The sequence below is a fragment of the Silurus aristotelis genome (assembly GCF_946808225.1).
Source record: "Silurus aristotelis genome assembly, chromosome: 21".
NCBI lineage: Eukaryota > Metazoa > Chordata > Actinopteri > Siluriformes > Siluridae > Silurus > Silurus aristotelis.
Genome location: NC_139594.1, coordinates 19,339,794 through 19,350,643, shown reverse-complemented (window position 1 = coordinate 19,350,643; position 10,850 = coordinate 19,339,794). Strand labels below are relative to the sequence as shown.

The window sequence follows — 10,850 nt, the reverse complement described above, 5'->3', positions numbered from 1 at the left end:
CAGACCAGTTGAGGTGCTTGCGAATCAAAGCTCAGTAACACAAATAAGAAATGAAGACACATGCCAAATGATCAAGATGTTTTACCTTGATACACACTTATCAGGACCCAGATAAGAAAGGTTTTAAATGATAAGGAGCGTCCCTAAAGTGAAAGAGAGAATCAGAATAAATAACTAATTAAAATGCATCATTAATATGATTTTCTTTAAGGAACGTTAAAGTAGATAATTAGTCGTACCTTGTCCTTTTGTGAATGAAGTGAATGTTAGAAAGAAAGTGTGTTTTGTGGCTTTACCTTAGTAAGGTCTTTATAAAGCTCTGGGTAAAGCAAGGCCATCTCTGGCTTTACATCCTGATCCAGCACCAGAGAGAACACTGGGAACATAGTGTAGATTGTAGCATAGCTGTGAATAAAAAAAGTAATGCTTTATTGATAAGGACACACAGACAGACAGACACACAGACAGACAGGAAAGACATGCACACACATTTTATATACACATTGTAGACAAAGATATTGGGACACCTGACTTTTCTACTCATATGTGGTCCTTCTACAAACTCCAAACAAATTTAAGGGTACACAGTTGTATGGGACGTCTTCGGATGCAGTAGCATTACATGTATTCTTCTCCTGACAATGTACACAAAGTCAGATTAATGAAAATATCTTTTATATGGGTTGGAGTGTAAGATCTCCTGCTACAGAGCTCCAACCCTATTGAACACATTTGGGATGAATGTGAACACGACTGAAAACCAGGCCTCCTCACCTCACCTACATCAGAACCTGACTTTACTAACACCCTTGTGTCTGAATGAGCACAAAGTAGAACATATTCCCAGATGGTAGGGACTAAATGTGGAATGGGATGTTTGAAAAGCTCATACCAAACCTTTGGCCAGGTGTCCGGATAGTTTTGTCTATATAGTGTAGCTTACATACCCAACCATGAGGAAGCCCTGGTACAGTGGAACAGATGCAAAGTAGAAAATAGAGGAAAAGACGGCCTGAGCAAAAAGAAAAGAGAAATTCTTAATGAACACTTGCCCTTGATGATTATATGACTATAAAAATAATACTAGTAATTATCCATAAATAGTGAAAGGTATTGATGTAAGAAGTGTCTAAGTGCTACCTGCATGGTTGAGATGATCATGCCACGGTGCATGACGAACTGGCCCAGAGCGGCAGAGCGCTTGTAGCTGTTACGGCCGTGCACCACTAGCAGCCTCCCGATGTGTTTAAACTGCGTTATGGAGAAATCTGCAGCCAGAGACGCCTGCTTGCCCTCCTACACACAAACCACACAATCACACTTCTTTCCAGTAAACAGCTCAATGTAAACGTCTTCTACCAGGTGATGATTAATCTTAACCTGTGTACTACATTGAATTATTTGTTATAAAACCCAATCGGTTTATAGCTTTATAGAAATACTAATATCAGAATTGAAATGTAGAGATTAGTGTCACAATCAGGGGGTTTGGTGGGACTCAAGTTACCTTTCCTTCAATGCCTATACCACAGTCTGCAGCCTGGATCATACTGACATCGTTTCCTCCATCGCCTGAGCAAACAGACAAGATAGTGTAAACAATCATACCACACGCAGAACCTTCTTATAAAGCATATGAGTTAAAAACATTTTATATATGCTTATATGTATATATTTAAAATTTGATTCAGAGAAAGTTAAAATGCTATTTCCTTTAAAGTGCCTTTCTGTTTAGAAATCATATATTATATAAAATCTGGATGGATGGATGGATGGATGGATGGATGGATGGATGGATGGATGGATGGATGGATGGATGGATATACCAATAGCACAGGTTCTGTTGGCTGTGTGCTGTTGGAGTAATCGGACAATCTGGGCCTTCTGTGTAGGAGAACAGCGACAGCATACTACAGCCGGACACTGACACGCCAACTCCACAAACTCATGCTCATAGTAGCGCAGGCACACCTGAAAAACACACACACGTACGCACGCACGCACGCACGCACGCACGCACGCACGCACGCACGCACGCACGCACGCACGCACACACAAGGATTTGTACATATGCATGGTTTCTTTCTGATTCTAGTTTGCACCACCTAAGATAAAGCTCATCAATAATGCAGAGTGTTTAGACTGGCCTACCTCCAGAGAGTCTCCTGAGATCACCAGAGCGCAGTCGTGTTTCCTCCTGAAAGCGTTTAACTCCAGGTGGGCCTCGCCTCGATTAGACACCTAATCCCCGCGGACACAGTGCAGGACTTGTAATTAAAACCCACCCAATAATTCATATTTTATTTCCAAACAGTCTGTCATTACACACTTTGATACTCACACACATTATTTATCAAGTGAAATGGATTTCAGTGAGGTTACTTCAGCATCTAACTAAATCTATCATTTAAAACTGATACAAACCGGTCTGAAGACATGTATATCTTGATTTCTGGACACCAGACGAGAGCTTTTGGCGATGCATGTCGCAGTCTCGAGCTTGTCTCCTGTCAACATCCAGATCTGTGATATAAAAGAGGTAATGTTAGCAGAAAGGCTCAGCACTGTACAAGAATACCCCTGTGCCCTGGTAAGGGGTTTGAGAGTGGCTGGACCTTAATGCCGGCGTTGCGAAGAAGCTCCAGTGTAGGTCTGACGTCGGCCTGCAGTTGATCCTCTACTCCGGTCACACACAACAGCTCCATCTCTCTCTCCAAACTTTCAACCACTGCAGCAACCTTCAGAGCACGGTCATGCAGGCTCAGCTTCGCCTGGTTATAACGACTCTACAGAGGCACGGAGCGACAATAAACAGATAACGACATCACAAAATCACTGAACTTATTCACGGCCAAGTCAGTCATGAGGATCATGTATCTGTACCTCAAAGTCCTGATACTGCTCCTCAGACAGAGACTTCTTAGCAACCACCAATGTACGGAGTCCCTCTCTGGCCATGTTTCCACACTGACACACACACACACACACACACACACACACACACACACACAGATTGAATGTGTAATATAAATATAATATAATGTTTCTGTTAATATATAATAAACTCTGTATATATGGAGTGGGTTTTTAAACTTTAAAAAAAAAAAGTAGTAAAACAATCCTACATAATTTGTTACACCTCAGAAAACTCAGATAAAAATGTTTGAACATGAAAAGAAATGCAAATTGGTCAATTAGTTGGTTAGTGAGGTAGGTAGCTATATAGTTAAATATTTGGATAGATAGGAACATTAGGATAACTGGTTAACATGAGGATTTGTTTGGTGTCTGATGGTTTAAAATGAAACAAAGTCATTGAAAATTGAGTGAAAAAAAGCTCCAAAAACTAATATTGCCTTTAAACCAAATGATGGATTATTTAGGAATGTCAGGCTCTCTGGTATAAAAAAGCCATTGTTAACTATATGAATTCAGAGGTGGGCCATCATGGCTAGCAAGGCCTTCACTTCTGGCCTAAACTCTATTAGAATCACTGACTTTTCACAATGGATATGTTAAATTATTATAAAATGATTTACAATAGTCTATTTTCTTTATTTTAAAGCACTTCTCTCGGTTCTGGTGCTTCCTTCAGTGTCTGTTTAGGTTTCTGTCCAATCATATTTCATCTGTCACATTAAAATCTGCCACGGAGCCTCTCAGAATCAGCAGTGCAGCACCTGTAGTGTAAAGTACAGGTATGATAAAACTGTTGCTTTAATCAATCAGATTGTGAGCAGTGCAGTTGCGGCTCCAGTGAAAGGAGACGTGTTTAACTGTGTTCATTGGGTTTGTTGCTTTAGTGATAACATTTATTCTCACTGTATAAGATTCCTGTGTGTGATGCAGTGCAGTGCTCTGTTTTACTGCACTCCTCTGTAATATTTATGCTGTCTATAACTGTTGCATCATAATGATGGTATTAAAATGCGGATTGATTCAGGTAGAACATCACTGAATGTCTAGTGTGAAATAAACAGCTATATGAATGACATTTGCATACAGAGCCTAGTTGTATGCAGCAGACCTGACATGACTCGCTGTGAATTACTCTTAGAGCACTGACATGGAAAGATCATGTTATACAATATTTCCACCAGTTTCAATATGAATTTTTTAGTTAATCATTAAAAAAAATAAACAAATGAATAAATAAATATATGTAATTTGAATGCCACCACAGATGCACACACAAGGACAGTCATTATAGACATTTCAGAGGATTTCAGTGATTCAGCTCTACAGAATTAGAGCGTAACGTTAGTTCTGATATGAAACCCAACAGGCTGATTCTGATCTCTGATTACTTATTGACAAACACACACATACACATCTACATAGACGCCCATCATTTTCACCACAGCCAGGATTATGACATGCGGCACTACAAGGCCCTCAGGAACATTCCTCTATTTAGGCCACTCATTAATTCATTAATAAAGGTCACCTCCAGTGTTCAGAGTGCGGGATGTTCAGTGTTATGAACATCAGAATGTGAAATGAAGCCTGAGGAGTTAGCACATTGAGCTTATCTCACTGTATTTAAACTGTACTCTTACTTCTTCCTCAAGCCAGTCATTGTACTGCACAGTTGTGGCCATGGCAACATCTGCCCCCTTCATGTAAAATGTGATCTCCCCAGTGGCCTCCTCCTACAATTAAAATGTAGATAAATATAAATAGAGTTCAAAAGAAATGAAAGCAAATATAAAATAAATGTGAGGTACATAAAACCATGCTTCATATGACTTATTTAATATCATTCCCTATTGCTTTAAGTAGCACCCACTCGGACGCACCCTGACGATGATGCCCATGCGCTTGCTCTCTGATGTGAAGGGGAAGATCTGCAGAATACAGAATGTCAGAATCTGGCCTGCTGGAGTCCTCAACTGTAGTGAGCTGAGGTCTCTGTTCACCAGGGTCAGACCAACACTCTCCGTCCAGCGCACCAGGGCCACCTAGAAACATCACACCGAAACAATGATAATGAAGTGTGTTGACTCCTGAGAATATGTAGTATGTGCTTTATGAAAATCCTATTCTACATTTAGTCTCCATTTGAAGTTATAATACCCTCCACTAGATTTTAAAGTGTGATTATGGAAATTTGTGGAGATTTATTCAGCCACAAGGGTTTTAGTAAAGTCATGTACTGATATAGGTGAGCTGAGGAGGCCTGGGGTTCAGTCAGCGCCCATATTCCTCCCAAAGGTGTTCAGTAGGTTCAAGCTCAGTGCTCTATAGCAGAAAATCTTCTACTCCAACTCATGTGAAGCAAATCTTCATGGAGATGGCTTTGTGCAGAGAAACATTTCATGCTGGAACAGGGTTTAGGTCTCCTAGTTCAAGTGAAAACTTTGTTACCACATCCATGGGTTGGAGTGGAAGATCTTGAGTGGCCTGCTATAAAGTTGTTCACTTGGTGAATGAGCACAAATCTCAATAACACACTCCAAAATCAAGTGAAAAATATAGAACCCAGAAGAGTGGAGGTTATTATTAGAGGTTGATCGATTCAGTTGATTGCTGGAACTATCGGCAAAATATATATCAATAGTTTTTCCAGGTTGTGTCTCTGCTGGAGAGGCTGAGAAGGTCCGCTGTAATTATACAGTACGAGAGCAGTCCTTTAGAGGTGAATTACTGATGCCACAAGCAGTTTGTTTTGACATGTGAGACTGAGCTCAGTCACATCAGTTCATAGTGCATTAAATAAATGTAACAAATAAAATTAAAATGAACTGTTTGAAAATGTATTAGTAATTGTTAAAATTAACAAACAATAAACAATACTTCTAAATCATTTTTTAACTTTAGTTAATGTTACAAATGGAATCTTATTTTGAAGTATTACCATTTCACATAAATCTAAACAGGTCTTTAAACGGCTTCACAAAGGCCAGAGCATTGAAATTACATTTATCTGTATAAAGTTTAGTACTATTTTAAATGGAGTATGTTTTTTTTTTTTAAATCCAGTATCCATTTGAAAAACTATTAACAGTTAATTAATCGGTTATCAGCAAGTATGATCCAACCTAGCTAAGGGAATCTGTTTGTTTGTTTATGAAGCTTTACCGTCATGTTAGCATCATGGCTATAAACATGACAGACACGGGGTCATCATCAAATCCATTACAATTAAATTACTATATAAGAAATTACAGCTTTACATGAGACAAAAAAAACTGAAAACACATTCAGGTGACACATTATGAAAGATCCCTCGTAAACATGAGTAAAATCGTTTCCTAGCAGTATCGTAAAAGATACAGTCCAACAAGATGTGTTTAATGGTCAAGGGAACTTAACATGAGAGACATAAGGGAGGAGCTTCACCCAGCATTAGAAAGCCATGAGTAAACCTTCAGTGGCCGAGTCGGCACCGAGTGTAGACAACTTGGTCATGCCTTGATTTGAAACTATAAGAGACATTTATTTTATTACTAGTGCTTTTTTCATACAATTTACTATCTTTATACAAGTCTGCCATTTGTTTGTGATGTATTGGTTAATTAAAGGCCTAAAGAGGTCTGAGAGGTCAGAAGCGGGTATTTCACAGTTAGTTATTTTCAGGTCATGTGTTTCCTGGCAGCTGCATCCACTCTCTCTTTGCCAGTCAAACCAACGTGACTTGGAACCCAGCAAAATATAATATTAAAGTTTTGTTTCTTTAAATGGTCTAGTTTAGTTAAAATTTCAACAACTATGGGATGTTCAGTCTTTACAGTTTTAAGTGCTTAAAGACAGGACTGTGAATCAGAAGCAATTAAAATGTTTCGTTATTCTCTATATATTCCAATGCAAGCAGTAAAGCCCGCTAATTGGATGTCATCTTATATTTGAGCTCTAGACTATTACATGTCAATAAGACCGTACACCAGTAAAAAGAGGTGGCGCCAAATACAGGTAAACACATTCCCCTGAACTGAAGCTAACTGATAAACTAATCATTTACAGTACCAGGACTGCATGATGGCGAGTGACTGTCCAGAACATACCGGTTCAAAAGTTGGACAAGTAGACCAGCATCTGAGGCAAGCTAATGATGCATTAAACTCATGGTGATAAAAGCAGCTGAGTCATTTAACAACTGTCAAGCAGCCAAGAAATACGGCGTGTCAGAATGTAATGTCAGGAGATGGCGAGCCCAAAAAGACTGCTAATGCTAATAGTCAAAGAAAATCTTACCGCAGTCCTAAAAGCTCCGCTTCGAAAAAACTGACCGGCAAGTGTGTGAGTACGTAGCCGAAGAAATTAATGAGGGGCTATAAGAGCAGAGCAGTCATTCAGCTGAAGGCACTGGAAATAGCAGAAGACTGCTACTGTTTGTTGCATATGTTAATTGCACTGTGTAATTCAATCAAGTCTAATATTTTTCTCTCTTAGGCAGACTTCTATTGTGAATGAAATATATTAGGCTACGTGTTTTTTCACAATGAGATGGACAACCTAATTGTTATTATATCCAGATGGACTGCAGGTTATATATGTGTGTAAAAAGTGTTTTCAGATTAAACCATTTTCTTTTAAAAGTTGTACACTTAAAATGAAAGGGGGATGGGGGGGGTGTCTTATATTCATAGTGAATGGGGACTAAATGTGGAATGAGATGTTTAAAAAGCACATTCCGAGGTGTGTGTCACCTTACGGCCAGGTGTCCACATGCTTTGGTCCATAAAGTGCTTGGGCTTGATACGTTGTGAATAAACGTTATATGTGGCTATAGATCTGAACTTCAAACCATGTCAATCATGTCTAATAATTACACTTAAAACTCAATACTTCAATTATTTTGGTCGTATCAATTATGTTTTTTTTTTTTTTTTGAATTCTGATTGGTGTAAAACCAGCAAACTTCTACCATTTTAGAATAAAATATTTTTTTATTTATTATGACCCTATTGTCTGTCAGGATAACGCACAAGAGGCCTTGAGTGCATTGTGGTGGCAGATACTGAAAATCTCCACACACACACACACACACACACACACACACACACACACACACACACACACACACACACACACACACAGGAACTAAACACTACACACTTGTCCCCCTGAGAAAATTAAATATTGATCACTTTGAGAGCGGGAAACGACAGAGCAGATAAGACGTGAGCGTTGAAGGAAATAAATAAATAGACATATCAAGGGAGAAGAAAGGACAGGCAATTTCACTCGAATAGATAACATTTTTCCTCTCTCACAATCCTTTTAAGACATTTATGTCCAAGGAAAGGCTTGAAGAAAAAGATAAATGCACCGTTAAACAAGAAAGGAAGGTGATCTGGGATCATCAAGTGTCATTTCCAGAAATGTAGAAGGACTGGGTTTTCTACAAAACGTCTCTGGTTTTGGACACAGAATGTTCAGCCTGGGTTGTCAGAAGTGCAGTGCTGTAATCTAAGAGACAAAAAGTGCTGAAAAACCTTGTCTTATATCTTTCAGCTTCCTATTCATCACTGTATATGAACTCCTCTTACATGCACTGAACTCACTGGCTTACACTCCATCATTACTTCTTCTATTATACAATAAAAAAGAAAGTCATAAATATCTACTCAACGTCTCCATAGAAATATTCCTGGTGTGTGACCGACTCTTGCCCTCCCCGTCTCTGATATATATTAAGTGTCCTCTCAGATTTCTCGAGCAAAACAAAGTCTATTTTATCATTCAGTGAAGCAGTAAATTCTAAACTTGAGCACTCATAAATGCCAAATATTCAGGTATATAAGATTACATGCATTATAAAGAGCAGAGGACCAGTGTATTTATGCAACTTATTATTTTGGAGCACAAAGTTATCTGCTCTGGCAGGTACTGAAACACAGCATTCAGAGAGCACAGAGTGATTAAAAAACAAACACATTTAGGGAAAATAAAAAGAAATAGGGGTTTCATAAAATATATCTAGATTGAAATGATAATAATACAAATGAATATGATTTGAGATTTGAATACAAAATGCCATTCACACACAGTGAACTACACTCAGGTTGTACAATAACGTCATATATTTAGAATATGTAGAGAAAAAGAAAGCTATATACTGTAGATGTGGATAGATAAACTATATACACTATACACAGATATGGATAAGTCAATGTGGATAAATACGCGGTATGAACAAAAGTATTGGGACACATGACTTTTCTACCCATATGTGCTTCTACCCTAAACTGCTCACACCAAGTTGGAGGTACACAATTTTATAAGACATCTTCGGATGTGTTAAATTTAATTTTCCTTTCACCTGAATTAAGAGACCCAAACCTGTTCCAGCATAGGAATGCCCCTGTGCACAAAGACCCAATGCTCCATAAAGATCTGCTTTACATGGGTTGAAGTGGAAGATCTCCTGCTATAGAGCTCTGACCTCAACCCTATTGAACACCTTTAGGATGAACTGGAAAGCTGACTGCACCCCAGGCCTCCTCACCTCACCTACATCATCTCCACAAATACAATCCAAAATCTAGAGGAACAGCTTCCTAGAGGAGTGGAGGTTATTATACATTGACACAAAAATAGCTAGCTAGCTGGCTGGCTGGCTGGCTGGCTGGCTGGCTGGAATGGATGGATGGATGGATGGATGGATGGATGGATGGAATGGGATGGATGGATGGATGGATGGATGGATGGATGGATGGATGGATGGATGGATGGATGGATGGATGGATGGATGGATGGATGGATGGATGGATGGATGGATGGATGGATGGATGGATGGATGGATGGATGGATGGATAGATAGAGAAATAGATAGAGAAATAGATAGAGAAATAGATAGATAGAGAAATAGATAGATAGAGAAATAGTAAGACAGACAGACAGACAGACAGACAGATAGATAGATAGATATAGAAATAGTAAGACAGACAGACAGACAGACAGACAGACAGATACTTTTATGATCGCATGTGAGCTCAGTAATAAAATCAGCTATAAATACTCAGTAGTATTGTACGGTTTGCAGTACAGTGGCTGTGTGCTGACTCTGTTCACCTCATCTGGGCTGGAGGCTTGATATGTCCGGTTGGCATCGCTGAAGTCCTGGTCAGCCTCTGTCCCCTCTGGCTCAGTATTGGCACTGTTAGAATGGGACTCGTAGACGGGTGTAACATTGTGGCACAGGGCGATGGCCTTCACAGCCTCATTAATGCGGCTGCTCACACTCTTTCGCACCTTGGGCCCGGATGGCGCTGTCTTACGGGATGTTGTCGAGCTGGCACTGTTGCCATTAGACACAGCTGAGCTCACCTGCAAACACACACACACACACACACACACACACACACACACACACACACACACACACACACGACATCAGCTCGAATCTTAAAGCCATGGATAACTAGATGTTTGTAATTATTGCAAAAGAGAATAACAAGATGATGGACAATTACATACAAGTATAAAAAGCTAAACTCAACCAAAAACAATATGGTTCGATGTGTATTTGATGTGTCACACCCCATAGAGAACACTGTGCATGTGTTCAGGCTCATGTCATGTCCTTAACTACCAACTCAATAAACCACTAAGGGAGATGCGAAGACACATCATTCATCTTTCTCCTGTCATTATGGTCCATAAGGGCTGCAACCACCAGCTGCTGTGTGTGTAGCAGTGTGTTGCAGTGTGTGTAGCCTGTGTGAAGCCGTGTGTGTAGCCATGTGAGTGTGTGTGTGTGTGCCTGATGAGAGAGAGGCTCTGCTTCACTAGAGCGGGTGATTTCTCCCGATTAGCCCCTTTTCCCTGAGAGAGCTCCACAGTAGAGCAGAGATGACAAGCTTCAAACTGAAACTAAGCACAACAAACTCCTGCTTGTGGGTGTG

General features: G+C 39.6%; 1 protein-coding gene across 7 annotated transcripts in view; it reads right to left on the bottom strand.

Annotated features, from left to right (window-relative positions):
• atp9b (ATPase phospholipid transporting 9B) overlaps window positions 1-10,850 on the bottom strand; it is a 57,493-nt gene that overhangs the window by 6,312 nt on the left and 40,331 nt on the right. For all 7 annotated transcript variants that reach the window (XR_014530560.1, XM_083523532.1, XM_083523533.1 and 4 more), the window contains exons 15-27: window positions 10,018-10,272; window positions 4,800-4,961; window positions 4,560-4,652; window positions 2,884-2,967; window positions 2,616-2,786; window positions 2,425-2,523; window positions 2,152-2,241; window positions 1,827-1,971; window positions 1,508-1,572; window positions 1,141-1,296; window positions 948-1,012; window positions 297-405; window positions 86-143 (exon numbers count right to left, since the gene is read on the bottom strand). Coding sequence is in view for 6 of the 7 variants with exons in the window: in XM_083523532.1 (XP_083379658.1) it covers window positions 86-143; window positions 297-405; window positions 948-1,012; window positions 1,141-1,296; window positions 1,508-1,572; window positions 1,827-1,971; window positions 2,152-2,241; window positions 2,425-2,523; window positions 2,616-2,786; window positions 2,884-2,967; window positions 4,560-4,652; window positions 4,800-4,961; window positions 10,018-10,272 (1,552 nt within the window). In the remaining variant the exon portion in view is untranslated. The remainder of the gene's footprint in view (window positions 1-85; window positions 144-296; window positions 406-947; window positions 1,013-1,140; window positions 1,297-1,507; window positions 1,573-1,826; window positions 1,972-2,151; window positions 2,242-2,424; window positions 2,524-2,615; window positions 2,787-2,883; window positions 2,968-4,559; window positions 4,653-4,799; window positions 4,962-10,017; window positions 10,273-10,850) is intronic.